Source organism: Rhinoderma darwinii, chromosome 10, assembly GCF_050947455.1.
Source record: "Rhinoderma darwinii isolate aRhiDar2 chromosome 10, aRhiDar2.hap1, whole genome shotgun sequence".
In the NCBI taxonomy this organism is placed as follows: Eukaryota; Metazoa; Chordata; class Amphibia; order Anura; family Rhinodermatidae; genus Rhinoderma; species Rhinoderma darwinii.
The window spans coordinates 89311146-89332540 of record NC_134696.1 but is presented as its reverse complement, the minus strand read 5'-3'; the positions used below and the strand labels follow the sequence as shown (position 1 = coordinate 89332540).

Below are 21395 nucleotides of genomic sequence, written 5' to 3'. Positions count from 1 at the left end.
TACTTAATAAACATAAATGTTTGAACTCCATCAAAACTAACTATAAAACTAACGTCACACATGCAGTCCCTAAAATTAGGAAAAGACCACTGCAAATCCCAGGACCTTCCTAAGGCCTCATGCACACTTCCGTTGCCTGTCGTACGGCCGCTAACGACAGATCCGTGAAACCAGGACTGCATGTGGATGGCTTCCGTGTGCAGTCCGTTGTTTCAGCGCACCATATGAATGAAATGGCTGAAACTGTTCCGTCAAAAACTGACCGGAGTAGGACCTGTCCTATTTTTGTCGGAACGGCCACACGGTTCCATTAAAACAACGGAAGTGTGCATGGCCCCATAGAAATAAATGTGTGTCCGCGTGCTATCCGTTAAAAAAAAAGGGTAGCACACTGAAGAAAATAACTGAAGTGGTCATGATGCCTAAGCAAGGCGTGCACATGGCCGTGCCCGTAATCACGGTCCGCGATTATGGGCACGGCTGGCGGCCCCGGACAGCCACCCGCATTTTCAGCCTGTGCTCCCATACACAGTATGGAGGCACGGTCCGTAAAAAGCAAAAGATCGGACATGTCCTATCTCTTGCGGTGGCTTTCTACGGCTTCGACACCTTCCCATAAATATACAGGAAGGTGTCCGTGGTCAATAGAAATGAATGGGTCCGTAATTACGGACTGCAATTACGGATGAATTCTACAGTCGTGTGAATGGGGTCCTAAGGGTAAGGGCCGTGCTCCCATTATAAAGTATGGGAGCATGGTCCGTAAAATGTAGGATATGTCCTATTTTTCACAGAAGGTTTCTACGGCACAGACAACTTCCCGTAAATATGCGGGAAGGTGTCTGTTGGCCATAGAAATGAATGGGTCCGTAATTACGGTTTGCAATTATGGATGATTTTTTATAGTCGTGTGCATGGGGCTTAAGGCCACACGCAGTGGCCCTGACACGGCCGCGATGCGGCCAACAACTGTGCCAGCACCATATTTGACGCGGCTGTCAAATACCCTGTTATTGGTAAACGGCCCTTTACCTGCAAAATCGTGTGACCATAAAGGGTGTATTAATTAATGGGCAGACGATTTTGTAGCTAAAGGGACATTTTACGCGCGGCCATTAACAAGCTATTTGACAGCCTCGCCGAACTCTGTGCTGGCGCGGTTGTTGGCCGCGTCACGAGCGTGTCAGGCCCGCTCCGTGTGGCCTTCTCCTTATATAGATAGAATATGACGATCATTGGATTTGAAATTCTCCAATGATCCTCGTGTTACTGGGCAAACAAACATTTTTTTTTTTTCACACTGCAACGCAGTCACATGGGTCAAACGACCTGACCAATCACCTGCCTTCCATTAGGCGGGAAACTAAGCTATTTTTTTGGCGGGAAAAATCCTGCCGACACTCAAACATCCTAAGGAAAATCCACCATGGTGATTAAAATCCCTTGTGGATCCCTCCTTATGGTCCGGGATCCCCTCATTCTGTAAATGAGGCATTTTACCCAATGATCTAGAAGTCTGTGTTTGTAGTGGGGACTCGAGTGATGATATAACCTGAGAAACGAGTGACAAAATGCCAGTAAATCCCCGCTCCAGTATTCCCTCCGCTTTTTATTACAATCGCAGCTCATTATCACACACCGCGCTCCTGATTTTAATAATTGTCCGGGGCCGGGGAGGCTTCGTTTCATCTCTCTGACAAATTGCTGGAGGGTTTTATTTTGGTGTGAAAGGCCGGCTCAGGCCCTGTCTCTACATTCACTTATTATGTAAACATTGCGTTGGCTCTAGTGAAGGCAGAAAAGCGACATGCTGAGCGTATAAAAAAATAATGTCCGCGGCGGGCGTAACGGGAGAAATCCAACACCATAACCCTTCATGATTTCTCGAAACCAGAAGATCTATAAATAGAGGCGACCGTGCCGCTCGTGTGAATTAACAGCTGCTTTATGTATATATATATATTTAATGCGTAACCTCATGTTGTCTTGCACGTGTCTGACTCAGAAATATGATTCTCCGTGTAGAAGAAACGGAGACGTTCCGCCTGTCTAGACTCAGAAATATTATGTGAGCGTCGGCGCGGTGCTCTGACGAGGGGGCCGCAAGTCTGCCCCCCAGGACGGACGCCTTTCAGCAGGGTCTTATTAGAAGTAAGCTAGTGGGTGCAAGTGCCCGTGTAGAGGTAACTATTCGTAAAATAAAAGGGGGTATCCGGTCCGTCCGAAGAGCCAAGAGGGATCACCTGACACAAAAGGGTTTCCCGACCATACAAGTGCAACCACAGACAGCATAGGGCCCCGCAGTAAGAACGGTCTATGGGCCCCTTTCTCTATATGGGCCCCTTGCTCTTTAATAGCTCAACATAGAGCAGCCCAATATGTCTATATAACAATCCACCAGTAATTGTGAAATATGGAATTCATTCGCTCTGTCCCTTGCGTGCAATCTAATAGACGGTAGGGAGCTGCTTTTAAGGTGGCAGTGGGCCCCTTTTATCTACTGGGCCCTTGTGCAGCTGCACATGTTGCTCATATGGTATGTTTATTGGATATGTTATAAATGTCTTATAGGTGGGGTACCGTTTATCGGGAGAACGGGAGTCTCATAACCCTCTATTCGGCAATCCAACATGGGAAAGGGTTGAGAAGACGGAGAGTAGGCCGAGCTTTATAGCAGATCTTTATAGATGCCCTCATTTAAAGGGGTTGTTCAGGCATAGTCTACTGATGACTTAACCACGGGATAGGTCGTCAGTATATGATCGGTGGGGTCCGACACCCAGACACCGCACCGATCAGCTGCTATGGCTGCGTCCGGGTACTGGACGTCCATGGCGGAGGCAGATGGCTCCGGTCACAGTATAGCGGCCGAGCTGCAGTACTGCAGATCTGCTCCTATTCACGTGAATAGGTGCAGAGTTGCCGTTCTGTAGCATGGCCGCTATGCAGTGTCCGGAGCCATCTGCTTCTGACGGGTGCGGGGTCCGGGTGTCGGACTCCCTCTGATCAGAAACTGATGACCTATCCTGTGTTCCAGGGGAGACGAAAGATTGCAGCCGCAGTACATTGATTTACGGATGGTGATCACATTTTATTTATAATAAATTCTACTACTGCTGCATTCCCCTTGTCTAGGAGGAAGATGTATCACTGTTCATCCTGAGCCACCTGTTTCATGAATATAATACCAGAACTAGTGAAGACTGACACAAAGACCGTACAAAGCTTGGTAACACCCCTTTGGTTTGTCACCATTGTAAATCCTGTGTCAGAAAGAGATAAATACCTCCCCCCTCCATGTTTATAGGAGAATTTTCCTCATGTGAGGCCATGTAAAGTGTTTGCCCTCTGCAGTCACTTTTATTTTATGAATTGCTGTAATAAATACTTGCGGTTGAGACAACAAAGCAGTTATGTAAATGTGAATAAGTCGGTCTACACCTTTTATAAGCGCAATGAAGCTGTGCTGAGCGATTCTCCATTGTTACATTTGTACACGTTGTTGTCCGGGATAATCGGCTAATGTAATGGAAGCCCTCCGCAGTCATATCTGGCTGTTATCGACCAGTAGATTTTTTTTTTTTTGTGGTTAATCCCTTCTCTAGTTACTACCGAAGCAACATGCCTTGACACATATCTTCTGCTGACTCAACCCGGAATACAAAGTCGAATTCCCACCTCAACTCGAGTACCTAAGGCGGCCATGTATGTAATGATGAATGTTAACAAAGCAACGGGAAAGGATGATTATTAACATTTATCATTGTGTCTGTGTTAATAAAATCACCGAAATTTGTTCAATTGGTTATAACAGATTTGGAAATTGTTTAAAATGTCCATTCGTCGTTATGCTACATTAAACGCTACAATTATATTATTTAATATGTGGAAACATGGAAAATCACACCCATCATGGTAGAAATCCAGATATAGTATATGTCTAAATGGACTACCTACCTGAAGAAAATAAAAAAGGCCCTTTCTTCCACATTTAAAATGTGAAAACCATGTTTTAATAATCATACTTTTGTGCTGATATATAATCAAATGAAGTTACAGGCCCAAAGCCTGAGGCTGTACTACTGAGAGATTCTGATGACAACCTGTCAACTTTTGATTTCTGTCAGGTGTATTGCCAGGGAGAGGATGTACGTAACATAGAGGCTGCCCATGCGTCTGCTATAGGGCCCTTGGAGTGAGGTGGCCCCGTTCTGGTTGATCCCTTTGCTATTAGGCATCAAAAACCTGTTGTGCAGGACTCCAGAGAAACGCCATTGTCAGCTTAGGCCTGATTCACATTGCGTTTGGCCCTTTGTTTTGTGTGTATTTCGGGAAAACTCCTGCCGTGCAGGCTAAACTTGTACATAGAGCTCCCTAAGCACAACGGATGCCAAAAGAGTATTGTTTTGGCCTCCGTTGGGCTGGTATATACGTCCGTATACTTTTATTTTTTATTTTTAGGATGAAATAACATAGTAGACTACGCTATTTCATCCTGAGGGATCCCGCAAACGTATACTGTGCGGTATTTGTTTTTTAGCATGGGAGCCTATGTGTGATGGATGCCACTGTTAAACGTATACCTCGGGGAGCGACCTCAGGGTCGGAGTACCCCAGCAGGGACAGTGACGTCGGGCTCCTGTAGGAGTGGAGAGCATTGCCGTGGATTCTGGCATCTTAAAGCCCTAATGTTACTGTACATATATGGATAGTGACATCAAAGGCTTTCCAAAGAAGACATCAGTCCCCGGGCCAGAGCGCTTGTGAAGCTATGGCTAGGGACTCTGTAGTTGAAAGCCCCTGACATCCCTGTCCATATATGGACAGTGACGTCAGAGGCTCCCCGGGAACAGCGCTTCAAGTAGTGCTCTGCCCGTGGAGTTTGGGCGACGTATCCCACTGTATGCCTATACAAAAAATGAAAACGTTACTACCTTCTGTCAGAGGTATACGTCGGGACTCCTCCCGACATACACTTCAGAAGGAAGAAAAATGACGCAATGTGAATCATGTCTAACATGGAATTGTCCCAAGGGAAATGGGAGTGGGAAACAAACATCAAGCCCTTCTATCTGGTGTGGCAAAACTGAATGGAGACCTTGTGTGGATCAAAACCAATATCAACACCTCTGCTTCTTATCTGGCTAGAATAGTGGCAGTAATTTGTGTGTATTTGTGGAGACGTCCCTGTATTTGTTGATGTGAATCCAGGTAATGCCCCCTAAGTGCCCCACACAGTATATTGTGCCCTCTCCTGGGTTCCATACACAGCCCCCCTTGTAGATAGTGTCCCCCTGCAGATAGTGCCATACAGCCCTCCCACCTCCCCCTTGTAGACAGTGCCATACAGCACCCCACCTCCCCCTTGTAGACCGTGCCATACAGCCCCCCACCTCCCCCTTGTAGAGAGTGCCATACAGTCCCCCACCTCCCCATTGTAGACTGTGCCTCCTTAACACATAAAACAAAAATGGTATACTCACCTAGTCTCCGTTCCTGCACCGACCGGAGCTGCTTTACAACACCGTAGGTATACTTGCATAGGCCGGCGGGATCCAGTGAATGGCCTGTAGCCTAGTAAATGGCAGAGCAGGGCTATGCAATAGTGTTCAATAGTATCTGCGTCCTAAGGAGACCGATATTATTGAATGTAGTGTAGCTACCGCTGTAGCAGCTATAGCGGGCTGCTAGCTGCGCCACCGGTCATGGGGGGGGGGGGGCAGTCCCAGCAGGCAGCATGGGCCCCCTCATGCCGAGAGCCCTGTAGCAGCCGATATGGCTGCTACAGCAGTAGTTACACCGAAAGCAGAGAAGGAGCTTCAGAAACACAAGCAGGGGAAGAGAGCCAGCGCAGCGCCCCCTTCCATCTGCTGGAGTCATGCACCCTGTGCGATGGCACAGGTCGCACACTCCAAAGGCCGGCCCTGCCCACCACATACCTACAATTGTATTATACAAGTTATTTATGGGAAAAAATGTCATCCGTGTATGACCAGCTAACTGTTATACAAGCCTTACACAAATGTAGTATTTATTTTAATAATATGATGCAAATATTACCAAGTTCGTCTTTGCATCAGATTGACGCTACTGACGTGTGACCGCCATTTTGGATTAGCCTTTGGGGCATAAGGCTGTGTGGTCCTAGATATTTCTTTGTCTTCATGACCGTAATTACAGCTTTAGCCAGTAGTGCGCTAATAATATCTGAGCTTGAATCTCTTGGCATAGACGACTGGCACCTCCTGGCTCTTGTTTGGTTGCGTCTAGGTCTTCGTATGTGGGTGAATCACAGTGAAACGGAATCACTTGGGTCAAGGCACTGACTGCTGATTGAGATCAAAGGCTGTTTAGGGAGATATTATGATTCATGATGTACATATTTAATAAACTATCACACACACAGTACCAGTCCTCGTACCTAGAACAAAATTGCTCTGCAACCATCATAGTCTTCAGTATGCAAATGACACTTCCTGTGCGGTTAGATGTTATTTGGCAGATTATGGATGTGGTTTTATATAAGGAAGATTATAAATGAATTTAATCCATTTCCCTATTAAATAAAAAATGCAAGGATAAGTCGCATTCAGATGTTTCTTAGTTATATACAGTATGTTTTTAGGAAATCTGGGTGACTACCAGTAGTGCCAACACTCCGCTCCCATAGGTGTAGTCACCCAGTTTTTCCTAAATTGCAAATTGATCTAGTTATGTGAGCAGGGCATATGAGAAAGCTGGGTGATGACCCTCCTGCTAATGGTGGTGGCCAGATTAGTTGTCGCCTACATTTCTAGTAACCGTAATAATATATATATATAAATATAATAATTTTTTTAGGTGGATGTGCCCTTTAAAAATCCATTCATTAGGCCTGTCATCATGAATCAACTTAATTTCAGCATCGGAACAAATTTTCTTTCCACTTCGTCATTTGACATTTGGTCATTTTCTGCCAGTATGTATTTGCTGACCGCTTCTCCTTGAAAGGCTTGAGGGGGGGGGGGGGAATAATTTTAAATAATTCTACTATGGCAGTGCTTGAAAATTTTCTTGACCATTTAATAATCTACAACAATCCAGCACCTATCAGGTCCCATTGATTCCAGATTAAAGGAGTTTTACAGAATAAAAGAATAGAATACATCCTATAACTATGTAGTGTTGATTAAAAAGCTTGGCCATAAGAATCAGGATGACATTAATATGTGCTTCTAAAGATCAGAAGCTCTTAGTAAATCTATACTACTTATCAAAATTTCTCTCAATTTATTCCTACATTTCCAGGAGGAATAACCGAGGGACGGCACAATGCATAGTTCTAAGAAAACATCTGCCCCATTTTTCTATTTTTTTACCCTGGTCTCCATAAATAAGTCAGTTTGCTTGAACTATGTAACTATGATTGATCCAAAAGCAACAATTTAAGCAGCCCCTCTCCTTCCTCCATAGTTCATTAATGGTTGAGCCAATGTGTATGTTAGTGGGGAGCTTGGGATCCTCTGAATCAGACCTTATTCACACGACCGTGTTTGGTTTGTGAGATATGGATCATATGTTGGCAGCTTTTACTGGCCCGAACGAATTTCAGGAAGCCGTACTCCTAGCATCAGTTATGTATGATTCTAGGTATCCCTACCTCCCCGCGGGAGTACTGTCCCATACTGTAACATACCTCCCAACTTACAAGTATCGCAAAGAGGGATTCCCTCTAGGTGCGGAATTACTGGCCAGAACTTCGGCAACGCTCCAGCAGTTGATTTCGCTGCGGAGGAACCACTGATGTCACTGTCCATATATGAACAGTGACGGCAAGGGATTCCCAGGCTCTTAATGTAACAATGTGCACGGAGAGTCCTTTGTACTAATGCTGAAGCAGGGAGCTAACTGTTCCCTGCTTCAGCATTGGGTTCAACTGTATCTGCTTCCTAATAGCTCTTTGAATGCGACTATAGAAAAACGAATAAAATAGCGTGGTCATTAGGGCCTAAAATGGGCTGGTCACTAAGGGGTTAAGCTTCACTCTGCTGTTTGATCAGCGTCACTTGTCAGACATTTTTATAGCAAAGAGTAATTGAAGCCAAAGGGTTCAGCAAATATTATCCGTGACTATTGTACAATCTGGTGTGAAGCAGCATAACTAACATGACCACTCTCTTCTTCTCATTTTTAGCTTGGTCTACGGAAGCTCAAGAGGCTCCCACCCCGAGACAGATATTTTGCACAGACAGGCGTATGGAACACCTCACCCCCTCCAGGGCTACGCCACCAACCACCACCCAGCAGGTAAGGTTCAGTTATCAGGACCATTCAATGGGTGCTACTGCGATTTAATTTTATCAGTGTTTATATGTGCCAATGCGGGCTGCTCATCTGTATTAGCTACCACCCTACTTGGGATATTTCTTAGATCCAAATCACAATCCCCATGAATGACTACATAATTGCAGGTATATGTGGGCATTGATGTGGGTGTTGATTTGGATCTACACAGTGTCCCTTTGACAAGGCTCAAGCAGGCTAAAGCGCGGTAAGGGTTATCATAAGGACACAGGCATTTTTTTCGGGGGCTCTGTATTTTAGCAGGATAAAAACCTGAAGTATAGAACGTGCTGAGCTCGCTTCATATGCTGCAGGTGTCAGCTGTGTATTACAGCTGACACCCGGCACTAACGGACAGGAACAGCGATCGGCCTCTTCCTGGTCGTTTAACCTCTCAAATGCTGTGGTCAATCGCAACTGCAGCATCTGAGGGTTTTAGAGAGGGGACGGCCCCCTCTGACAGCTCATCACGCCTCCACAACGCGATCGTGGGGTGCCGATAGTTGTTATGGCTTCCCAGGGGCTTAATGAAGGCACCCAGGACTGCCTTCACTTTGCCTCTGTTAAAGGAACAGTGTCACCACAATTTTTTTTTTTAATATGTTAAAGATGTTAGTGCTTTATTAAAAACGTTTGGATTAATTTGTGTGTTTGTGTGTTACTTTTTCTTATTTTTACACTTTTTCTTCCCTATGGGGGCTGCCATTTTTTTTTTCCATTTCTGTATGTGTCAATTAACGACACATACAGACATGGAATACGGCAGCTCCAGTCCCATAGGGACTGCGAACGGGGCCCGTTCCATCCACTAACATGTACGCCGCTGTGTGGGAACGGCGCATTCGCCGCTCCCACACAGTTCAATTTGAAATGTAAGATTACTACTTCCGGTCGCGGCTTCCGGACTTGTGCACATGGAGCAGCGGCAGCAGACGGAGCGGATGGACCGCAGGGAACGGCGGCGACTGGAGCAGGTAAGTGATTTCTATGTATGTTTGTGTTTCAGTGTGTGTTTACTACTGTATGTTAACCTTCTACACTGTGTGTTAGCTCAAAAAATGGCGACACAGTGTAGGAGGTTAGACCGTTCAATCCCCTCGTTTCTCCCGGCACTAGCCAGGATAAAGGAGGGGGGGATTCTGAGAGCTCACTAGAGCGAGGGCTTTTTACCCAATTTTGCAGCATAAAGCAATGTGGTTGCTTTACCACATGCAATGCTGCAATTTTGGGAATGGCTCCATCTAGTGACCAGCAATGGGAAATATTATAAATTAGAATCCAATTGAATCCAATTTATAATATTTCCTGACTCGTGAAAAAAAAAAAAATTAGAACAATGTTTAAAGGGAATGTGTTGCCAGAAAAACATGTTTTTTTAAAAAAAATTAAACATTTAGTGTGTGGGTGATTAAACATTGTTCAAATTTTTTTTATTTTTTTCACGAGTCGGAATAGTCAGGAAATATTATAAATTAATTCTAATTTATAATACTACCCATTTTTGGTCACTAGATGGAGCTATTCCCAAAATTGCAGCATTGCAACAATGGGTTAAAAGCCCTCGCTCTAGTGAGCTCTCAGCATCCCCCCCTCCTTTATCCTGGCTAGTGCCGGGATAAACGAGGGGTTTGAACGGTGTAACCTCCTACGCTGTGTGTCGCCATTTTTTGAGCTAACACACAGTGTAGTAGGTTTACATACAGTAGTAAACACACACAAACACGAACATACATTGAAATCTCTTACCTGCTCCTGCCGCCGCGGCTCCCTCCGGCCCGTCCGCTCCGTTTGCTGCCGCTGGTCCAAGTGCACAAATCCGGAAGCCGCGACCGGAAGTAGTAATATTACTGTCCGGCCGCGACTTCCGGTCCACAGAAAAATGGCGCCGGACGGCGCCAATTTCGAATTGGACTGTGTGGGAGCGGCGCATGCGCAGTTCCCACACAGACGCCGTACACTGAAGTCAATGGGACGGGAGCCGTTCGCAGTCCCTATGGGACTGTGGCTGCCGTATTCCATGTCTGTATGTGTCGTTAATCGACACAGACAGAAATGGAACAAAAAATGGCAGCCCCCATAGGGAAGAAAAAGTGTAAAAATAAGAAAAAGTAAAACACAAACACACAAATGAATATAAACGTTTTTAATAAAGCACTAACATCTTTAACATATAAAAAAATAATTTGTGATGACACTGTTCCTTTAATCACCTACACACTAATTGTTTAACGAAAAAAAAAAAAAAAACATGTTTTGCTGGCAACACATTCCCTTTAAGCCCACTTTAAATGGTGCCAATAGAAACGAAAACTCCCCCCTCAACAAAAAAAAAACAAGCCTTCACACCACTCCATTGACGGAAAAATAAAAAAGTTATGGCGGATACAAGGAGGGATGTGTAAAACGGGAAAAAAAATGCTTGGACTGTAAGGGGTTGAAATAATAACAACACAACACGGATTCATCAGCCCATTTCATCTATAGCTTGGCAGAAAAGACTGAGGTGTTTAATATGATAAATATTTTATGTAGTAATATAATAATGCTTGATAACTGAATATGTTCTCTTGATAGGATTGTCGGGGTTGTTTGAGACTGGCCTCCATCATGCCAGCAGTGGAAACCCAGACGCTTCAGTGATGAATCTCATCTCTGCTCTGGAGTCTCGTGCACCTCAGCCCGGACCCTCCGCATCCTCCCTTCTCTCTCAGTTCCGCACACCGTCATGGCAGACAGGTAAACGCTCTACTTTTATAGAATGGGCTTTGTTGTACATGCATCTGACCGTCAAGAAACTTGGGTACGAATGGTTGTAAACTGAAAAATTTGTTTGTAAGTCACTACCTTTTGGTAGTGCTTACCCAGGATTTTAGGATTTTTTTTGGTGTTGGCTGCTCTTTGGCCCTGCTGCATTGCGGCATAGCTTTGACCCGTCAGTGCTGCTTAGCGCATTGTCTAATGATGGCCTGAGTTAGTCTGAAATCTCCCTTGGGTCTTATCATTGTCCTAGGCTGCTTCTTTGTTTTTTCTCCATTCTTTACAGTGTGACTGTGCTTCTTAAAATTGGGTGCTGTATATTATCACACAAATTAACGTCTAGGTGATGTCTCTTAAAGAGAACCTTACACCTCCCCATACATGTGCAGCTGAGTGCAGCATGTAATGGGGAGGGCTGCACAAACTATGGGGCACTTTACATTTTTTTTTCTACCTCCCTCCGTTATTTAGATATCGATGCCGTTATATTTGGCGCCCGATATTTAAATGACCCCCTGAACAGTCAACAGGGTGTGTACTGGCAAGGGGGCGTGTTACGATGGCTGTGACACTGTCCAATCAGATATGGACAGTGTTACAGCAAAAACGAGTAGAAAGAGTGTGCGCGCGCACACGCTCTCTCACTCTTCAGCTTTGAAGATCAGTTTTCTGCCGAACTGGCTACGGACAGTGTAAAAAGCTGTGGAGAGAAGAGCGCGCATGCGCGCTCTCATCTCTTCCTGTCTTGTGAAAGATCAGTCTTGTACTTTGTCTGCCGAACTGGCAAGGGGGCGTGTCACTGCTAGGGACAGTGTTAAAAGAGCTGGGGATCGCTTACTGTCCGTAGCAGTGACGCACCCCCTTGCCAGTTCGGCAAAAGACTGATCTTCAAAGCTGAAGATTGAGAGCAGGCGCGCACACTCTCTCTCTCTCTCTCTCTCTCTCCTCGCTTTTGATGTAACACTGTCCATATCTGATTGGACAGTGTCACAGCCATAGTAACACGCCCCCTTGACAGTACACGCCCCGTTGACTGTTCAGGGGGTTATTTAAATATTGGGCGCCAAATATAACGGCACCGATACCTAAATAACGGAGGAGGGTAGACATTTTTTTTAAAGTGCCCCAGGGTTTGTGCAGCCCTGCCTATTACACTATTACCTATTGCACTCAGCTGCACATGTATGGGGAGGTGAAAGGTTCTCTTTAAAGGCTATGTACAGCTTTTGAAATCGTTCTTGTGGGTTTTTTTTATTTTTTATAAAAACGTGTCTCAGTGTGTTTGGTGCAACTTTCTAAATACTTTTTATTGAAAATAATTTTTACTTTTTGATACACAGCTGCTTTGTATTCTGTATATAGATAAGCTGTATCCTGTGCTGAAATATGTAACGGTCAGGGCAGCGGCACTGACTGGTTGAGTGACAGCGGGTCCTGGGTGCGTCTCTGACACGCAGGATCCTCCTGTAATCGATCACATCTAAGTTCATAAATTGGATGTGATCGATAACAGGTGGATCCTGCGTGTCAGCAGGTCCTGCAAGTCTCTGTCAGTGAATGCGTCAGTGCCGCTGACCTGACTGAGGTCTCTGCACAAGATACAGCTGCTCTGTATACAGAATACAAAACAGCTGTATCTCAAAGTAAAAATCATTTTTAATAAAAAGTATTTCGATAGTTGCACCAAACACACCGATACACTGTTTTATATATAAACATTTTTTTTATAATGTGTACATAGTCTTTAATCCAGGATGACTTCAGAAGCCATTTTTTTTTCTCCACAGTCTATGGGTTTAGTACAACTCTTAGACTACTCTTGTATGCATACTGTGGATGGACAGGAGGGTCAGATGTTCTTGGAAAGCTGCTACATTTTTAGCTTGCAGGATCCAGCAGGTGGTAATAAAACAGATTAAAGGTTTCATCAGATGAAGCGTCCCACTGCCTTTAAAGTCCTCGCATTTACGCTGTACTTGTCTTTCATAGAGCACAGTGTAAATGTACCACTGGATATTATGATCATTGATTCATTAGACTGGGGGTCATTTGCAGGCCTTTTGTAGCACTACTCATGCTTGACAATTAAGGCCCTTTTACACCAAGCGCCGATCAACGATTTTTGATCAGTGCTCGTCTGCTCCTGTCACACGGAGCTATGGATGGGGACGAGTGGTCGTTACTCTGATCGCTCGTCCCCATAAGTTGTTATCATGTTGGCAGCGCGTCTCCCTGTTTACACCGGGAGATTTGCTGCCGACAATGATAATATTTTACTTTTTTAAAACGATACGACCAGCAGATGATCGAGCGTTTGCAATTATCGGCAACGAGTGTTCTATGAACGCTTGTCTGCCCGATAATCGCCCAGTGTAAAACCCGCTTTACAGTCAATAGGAATACATTGAGTGACATGTATATTCAAGTTTTATGAGATTTTCATGCTATTGATAGAACCATTTGCAAATACGGACAAATTGACCAACCACAATTTAGGTATACATTCCAGGTAGTATTGATCTGGTTGTGACCCGGTTGCAGAGCATTGGTAATATAGATGTAACCCAGGTGCCAGATATTCAGTAATGAATAAAAGGAGAAAGAAAGGTACTACCAGTGTCGTACCATCAAATGCATGTTTAGCTGAGACGAGTTTGGAACATGACCCTACCTCTAGTGCTTTTGAATATTCCCCCGGTGGATGGTGAGAGGAAGTTACGTAAATTTATTTGTATATAGTAATGGTGTAAAAGATGTGGCGTGTTCTTTGTTGCTTTATTGTACACTTATTTTTCTTTTTTTATTCTTGTTTTACAGCCATGCACTCCCCTGCCCCAGCAGAACTTTTTATATCGGGAGCCGGTACATTTCCATCATCATCTGCCCTTTCTGCTTATCAGCATCCAGCATCTTTCAGTGGTAGAAGCTTTCCAGTAACCTCTTCACTAACGCTTCAAGATGCCACGTTTAGCCCCACTTCAAACGGACTCCTTTCCCCTCACGATCCCCTTCTACATATAAAGTCATCCCAGTCTTCAGTTCCATCTTCCCTCAGCTTTGACCGACTTGGCAGCACTGTATTAGGCACTGGACTACAATCTCAGAGCTCAGCCTATCGCAGTGCCCAAGAGTCGGCTTCACGACACCTTCCTTCCCAATTCAACCTTCTCTCCTCCTCCCTTGGCCCTTCAGACCAAACATCCCAGCTCTACAACGCTTCTGTGTTTTCAAGCTCTCCGGCCTCTTCAATCGAAAGAGCGATGCCCCGACAGGACAGCGTCATTAAGCACTACCAGCGGCCCTCCAGCGCCCAGTCCCAGTTACCATCTGCAGCAGCTGCTGCTCACTCCCTGCAGCATTATCTAAGCTGTGGAGGTAGTTACCAGCAAATGCAACATCGTTCCAGTCTGTCCTGCAGTCCGCTGGGTGACCAGTCACCGGTCAGCAGCGAGGGGTCACAGCAGAAAAACTCACAAGCGCGCCAAGAGCAGTCTCAAAGCTACAGACCAATAATTCAGTCCCCGGGTTATTCAACATCGTCCTCTTCCAACAAGTCCAAAAGCTATTCAGCTTCTAGGCAGACTCCTCGCTCTACCGCCACTCCAAAGTGCCAAAGCATTGCATCCACGGGACAGACACACAACTATTCCTCATCCACTCCAAAGCCCAGCTCCGTTATTGCAAGCCAGTCTCAGGCCTACTCTCCTGGACAGCCGCAGAATCTTCTTTCTATGTCCCAGTCACAAAATTATGCTGTAACTCAGTCACAGAACCTTGTCACTCAATCACAAGGCTTTACGTCTAGCCAGGCCCAAGATCTGACCAGTGGGAGCAAATCACAAAGCTATACAAGCAGCCAGTCTCAAGGCTTGCAGACCTGTGTGAGCCAGAATCAAACCTACTCCCCGGAGCATTTACAAGGGTTGTCATCAGTGGGCCAGATTCCAAATTACAATGTCCAAACAGAGTCCCATGTGTCTGCCAGCCAGGCTCCGAGTTATGTTACTGCTCATTCCCAAGGTTTACCAACTGCTAGTCCCTCTCTTAGCTACAGTACTGGCCATTCCCCAGCCATGTCTAGCCATGCCTCATCTATTGGGTATTCTTCAGTCAGTCATGCACAGAATTTATCCGATTCCAGTCCTTCTCAGATCATTCGGCCTCTGCAGTCCCCTTCATCAAGTCGTTCTCAAAGTGTTGCTTCTCCTGGACAGTCTCAGAAATATTTGACGTCCGTGCTTTCACCATCATACATGCAGGCTTCCCACTCGCAAAGTTATCAAAACTCCCAGTCCAGTCTAGAAAGAACACCCTCCTACAGCAAACCCAAATCTGATTCGGATCTTCTCTCCACTGAAAGGACAGACGATGAAGACTTCCTCATCCAGCACCTGTTACAGTCACAAAGTCCCCCTCGAGTCTCCTCGGAAAGTCTTGTGGAATGTGAGGAAAGATCTAGTAAATCATTGGGCTATGAGATGAGCAAAACGGAGGAGAGATATCATCTGCAAAGTGTTATAAGGACTAACTCAAACTTGGACAACCAAGGCTTAGAATTATCCCTTCAGAGTTTAAAAGACAAGAAAAAAACGGATCGACATAAGGAATACGCTAACAGGTCAACGCCAGAATCTTTGGTGACGTCTGTAGTTCATTATAGTCACCAGACCGGTTCCATGGATTCCTTTACTCAGGACATCAAAAAGTCAGTCGATCACCTACCACACATGGACACCTCCAGTAAAGACTTGAACTCGGCGCATTCGTACATGCAAAAGACTCCCGAGCATGCATCACAGGCTCACAGAATGGTGGCTGACAATCAGTCAATGGAGCCTCACAACATGCTCCAAAGCCAGCAAGGCACTCCAATGATGATGGACAACTCACCTGATATGCCGCTTTCTCTTTCCCACCAGCCGAATACTCAACAGTCGCAACTCTTGCAGTCCGTTCTCACTCATACCCAGAGTCAACTGCAGGCGCACCAGAGAAAAGTACAGACACCCATGGATGTACACCTTATGGAACCACAGAGGATCCAAGCTGAAGCACAATCTCCACAGCTACAGATGCAGCTGCAGTCCCAGGCTCTGGAGGCGCATTTACAGTCGCAGCAAATGCAGGCTCACGTTCGCTCGCAGTCCATGGAAGTACACTCTCGGTCCCAATCAATCGAGGCACAGTTGATGGACTCCCACCAGATGCAGACGGACCAGCAATCCCCTCAGCTCCAGGCACAACTTCAGTCTGAGCGTATGCAAGCAGAAATGCAGCCGGAGAGGATGCAGGGATCGCTTCAGTCTGAAGGCATGGAAGTACAAAATGATGGCATGCAGGGGTTATCCCGTCCTCAAGAAATTCAGGATTTTCTGGAGCCTGATATGAACTTAGAAACACACATGGGCCAGGGTGGATCTGTGCAAGGTCAACAACATCTCATGCCTGATGGAGGAGACTCCTTGCGTTTAGATCCAGAGTCCTCCCAGCAGGTGCCTCAAGCTCAGATGGAGCCTAAGGATCAGTTTGACAGCCCTAGTCCTCAAGGATCGAAGCAGCGATTTGTTCCTTTGACTTCTATCTGCTTTCCTGATTCCCTTTTGCAGGATGAAGAACGAAGTTTCTTCCCCGGCATGGAAGATATGTTCTGTCCACAACCTTGTGGAAATGACGAGTACCCAAAGTCAAGCTGTGGGGGCGATGATGGTTCTCAGAGCATGGACCGAAACGATGCTATGAAAAACAGCTATGAGATGATGCAGTCTAGTCAAGGATATTCCGGTTACTGCACCTCTGAAAATAATGACAATCAGCAAAATGTTCACCTAGGTCTGGACTCCGTATCCGTAAAACACGAGTTACCCTCTACTGTCAACACGGAGCAATTAGGACTTATTCAATCCAGTCATGGCCAGCAATCGTCAGAAGTAAAACCCGGCCTAACCTCACCCATATTCTGCTCTTCCAAACCCAAAAAACTTCTCAAGACGTCCTCTTTCCATTTACTAAAGAAGAGAGAACCTTCTTTCCAGCCTCCCAAGAAAAACTACGCCCAGGAATACGAGTTTGAAGATGATGAAGACAAGGAGGATGTTCCTGCAGATATCCGATTAAATAGTCGGAGATTACCTGACCTTCTCCCTGACCTGATCTCTAGCTGTCGCACTAGGCCTAACATCAGTCCGATGGGTGATATTGACTTCTGCCCACCGAGTATGGATGGGCCAAAGCGACGGGGCCGTAAACCTACAAAACCTAAAAGAGAGGGACCTCCAAGGCCTAGAGGAAGACCGAGGATCAGACCACTGGTAGAGTCTCATGTTTTAGGGCATGATGGTATGAGAAAGCCACGTGGAAGAGGAAGAGGGAGAGGCAGGAGAATAACCGATGAGGGAAGGGAAAGTATGCCAATGGAGCCACTGAAACCACTAAAGGTATGTGGATTGTTTTTCCACAAACTATAAATGGCCATCACAAAATTGTTTTTCGTATTGTCTATTTTATCTAAATCCTTAGCTAGACATGTATGTTTTTTGTTTTGTTTTTTTTTTGTCAATTCAAGTAGCAGCTGCTTAATAAGAAGGTTGATCAATTTCCCAAAAGGTTCATAAGCTCACAGTGTGCCTTTATCTCTTTGGGCAGATCAAACTGCAAGTGCCAAAAGGGAATGATACAATGCAGATGGATCAAGCGGAGATGCTTCCTCCTCCCCAGGAGAATGCTTTGGACAACAGCCAGACACGGGAGAAGATCAAACAGAAGATCAAAGAGGTAGAAGAAAAGCAACCAGAAATAAAATCAGGCTTCATGGCCTCCTTTTTGGATTTCCTAAAGTCAGGAAAGAGGCAGCAGCTGCCCACAGCGAACACCAGCCCCTCAAAGAACCGACCACCTTCTGCCCAGCAGGCTTCATTCGGGATGGCTTCTCAAATGCTTTCCGGGCCTCTAGACTCAGCGGAGAGTGATAGTTTGGTTATGAGTTGTACCAGTCCCTGCAAGCGGTTGGATGATGAATTTAAGCGAAATTTGGAGACCCTGCCTTCCTTCTCCTCAGATGAGGAGGACTCTGTAAGCAAAAACCAAGATCTACAAAAGAGCATCTCTTCAGCCATCTCTGCTCTCTATGATCCTACTCCCTGCAAAGAGACAGAAAACACAGGTCAGTAAATACTAAATTATTTTGTTCAGAAAATATCTCCAACATAATTTCCATATGTATTTTTTTTTACTATCTTCTTAAAGGCTTTGTCTCATGAAGCCCTAATAGGCCATATGGACATCTAAGAGGGTGTTCTCCACACGAGAACCCCCCCCCCCCCAGCCTGAACCGAGAGCCGTTCTAATGGACACAGCTGCCCATTTATTAAATGGACGGCCATTGATCTTAATGGCCACCATATAATACTACGTTACCCTATAGTATTTTAGAATCCGTTATTATCATGTGACCTCAGAGTTATCATTTTTTATTTTTTTTTTTTTCTCTTTAAGCCCCTGCCATGGTAGAAGAGAAGGTGGCAAGCCCTGTACCTTCTGAACCTTCATCACAGCCTGAACTCCCAGTTGCAGTGTCACCGCCATCTCCTCAAGAAGCTCCAGCTCCTCCACCTCCTGAAGAACCTCCTGCGCAGTCGTCTCCTGAGCAGGAAGAACAAGAAGATTCCAGACCTCTACACCTGGCCAAAAAGCAGGAGACAGCGGCGATCTGTGGAGAAACGGATGATGAAGATGGTGAAAGTAGTGGAGAGGGTATCTTCCGGGAGCGAGATGAGTTTGTTATTCGCGTGGAGGACATCCAGGCACTAAAGGTAGACTTAATGTACATTAAAACAAGCTTTTAGTTGTGTGTATGAATTTGTTATATATATATATATATATATATATATCAATGTAAATAGTTGGAGCAGCACTGTGAAGCAAACCCTGCGACGGGTGCAGAGTCTTCCAGAGGAGTGACCTCTCCCCAAGATCAAAGTACAAAAAATTGACGAAGCAGCACTCCAAAAAATATCATGTGTATGTATACTAGTCCTTCTCAATGAATTAGAATATCATCAAAACGTTAATTTTTCTCCGTAATTTAATGCAAAAAGTGAAACTCCTATATTATATACATTCATTACACAGAGAGATCTATTTCCAGCATTTTTTTTCTTTTAATGTTGATGATTATGGGAACAGTTAATGAAAACCCAAAACTTAGTCTCTCAGAAAATTTTAATATTTTGCATTTCATTGTGAAATCTCAGTCCCGGAGTCTGGAGGGAGAGTGGAGAGGAGTCAGTCCAAGTGTCTTGTGGTCCAGTGTGAAGTTTCCGCAGTCAGTGATGGTTTGGGGGGCCGTGTCATCTGCTGGTGTTGGTCCACTGTGTTATATCCAGTCCAGAGTCAGCGCAGCGTCTAGCAGGACATTTCCCAGCACTTCATGCTTCCCTCTGCTGACAAGCTTTATGGAGATGCGGATTTCATTTTCCAGCAGGACTTGGCACCTGCCCACACTGCCAAAAGTACCAATACCTGGTGTAATAACCACAGTATCACTGCGCTTGATTGGCCAGCAAACTCGCCTGACTTAAACCCCATAGAGAATCTATAGGGTATTGTCAAGAGGAAGATGAGAGACACCAGACCCAACAATGCAGACGAGCTGAAGGCCGATATCAAAGCAACCTGGACTTCCATAACACCTCAGCAGTGCCACAGGCTGATCACCTCCATGCCACGCCGCATTGATAACACCTCAGCAGTGCCTCAGGCTGATCACCTCCATGCCACGCCGCATTGATAACACCTCAGCAGTGCCACAGGCTGATCGCCTCCATGCCACGCCGCATTGATAACACCTCAGCAGTGCCTCAGGCTGATCACCTCCATGCCACGCCGCATTGATATCACCTCAGTGCCACAGGCTGATCGCCCCCATGCCACGCCGGATTGATAACACCTCAGTGCCACAGGCTGATCGCCCCCATGCCACGCCGTATTGATGCAGTATTGAGGGCATACACTGTACATACTTTTCAGTAGGACAACATTTCGGTATTAAAAATAATTTTTTAAATTGGGCTTATTTAATATTCTAATTTTCTGAGACATTAAATTTTGGGTTTTCAGTAACTGTTCCCATAATCATCAACATTACAAGAAAAAAAATGCTGCAAATAGATCACTCTGTGTGTAATGAATCCATATAACATGAAATAAATTAACTTTTTAATGATATTCTAATTCATGAAGAACGACTGACTAGTGTGTGTGTGTGTGTGTGTGTGTGTGTGTGTATATATATGCACACACATATAGGACGCCTTGTCGTGGCAGGTGGTGTCACAATTTGATTAAAATGTGCACTAAGAACCTCCCTATTGTAAGTAGATTTAGCAGTAATGCATATTTATTTATATTTGGTAGCTTAGGTGACGATGGTGTTCGCAGAGTGCTGTCGCCATTTTTTTGTGTGCTATATGTGATGATATATATATATATATCATCACTATCACGGCAAATCCGTTTTTAAGGGACCTTATCCGAATTAAGAAACAAGAGGTCTTTATCATATTGACGAGCTTAATGGAAGGTTTGCTTGGTCCTTCATCAGCCTAAGCCGGACCTAACTACTTACCCCACTACCCACCTCACCCCTCTGCCAGTGATGGCGCGAGTTGCTTCTGATTGTTGCAACGCCAAGATCCTGGATCGGCTGTAGGTGGAGCTTTGGTGTCTTCCTATGACCGCTCCTTGAGCAGCTCCACTCAAATGCAGTTTTCACCAAACAAAGAACACTTTCTTTTATAAAGTCTCTTACAAATCACCTCAGACTTTGCAAAAAGTCTGAGACAAAAGAAAACAACTGCCTGATAAGTGTAAGTGCCTCGGCTAGATATGGCAGGACCCACATGAGGGAGTCTTTACTTATAGAGGGTGTAGGGCAGACTTTTTAATTAATTTGTGTAGATGCTGAAAACATGAAAGGAGAAACCCTGAGTTCTCCGCAACAGGACCCAGCGTTAATAAGATTGTGGTGTTTGGGAGCTAAACACTAATTTCTCATTTCCATAGAGGCACTCGCGACTTTATATAACAGTACTAAGCATTGAGCCTGGTCTAATATACTTTTTTTTTTTTGTGGTATTTGAGGTCAGAATTGCTGCAATATCGAGATCACATTCAAAAGCTTGTCCACCTCGTAGCCTAATACAGAAGATGCTCGTTCAGGAATTCATCCGGCTTCAAACCAGAAAATGATCTTTTGCTTGTTTACTCGCTGATTTCTTGTTACATTCTTCAAAGTATATAAAGAATCCATCTTCATTCTT

At 45.1% G+C, this 21395-nt stretch overlaps 1 protein-coding gene across 2 annotated transcripts in view; it reads left to right on the top strand.

Annotated features, from left to right (window-relative positions):
* The window catches only part of PRR12 (proline rich 12), an 88118-nt gene that overhangs the window by 40582 nt on the left and 26141 nt on the right, over positions 1–21395 (top strand). For both annotated transcript variants that reach the window (XM_075840221.1, XM_075840222.1), the window contains 5 exons: positions 8174–8286; positions 10897–11058; positions 13897–17513; positions 17722–18238; positions 18571–18887. In XM_075840221.1, coding sequence (XP_075696336.1) covers positions 8174–8286; positions 10897–11058; positions 13897–17513; positions 17722–18238; positions 18571–18887 — 4726 coding nt within the window. The remainder of the gene's footprint in view (positions 1–8173; positions 8287–10896; positions 11059–13896; positions 17514–17721; positions 18239–18570; positions 18888–21395) is intronic.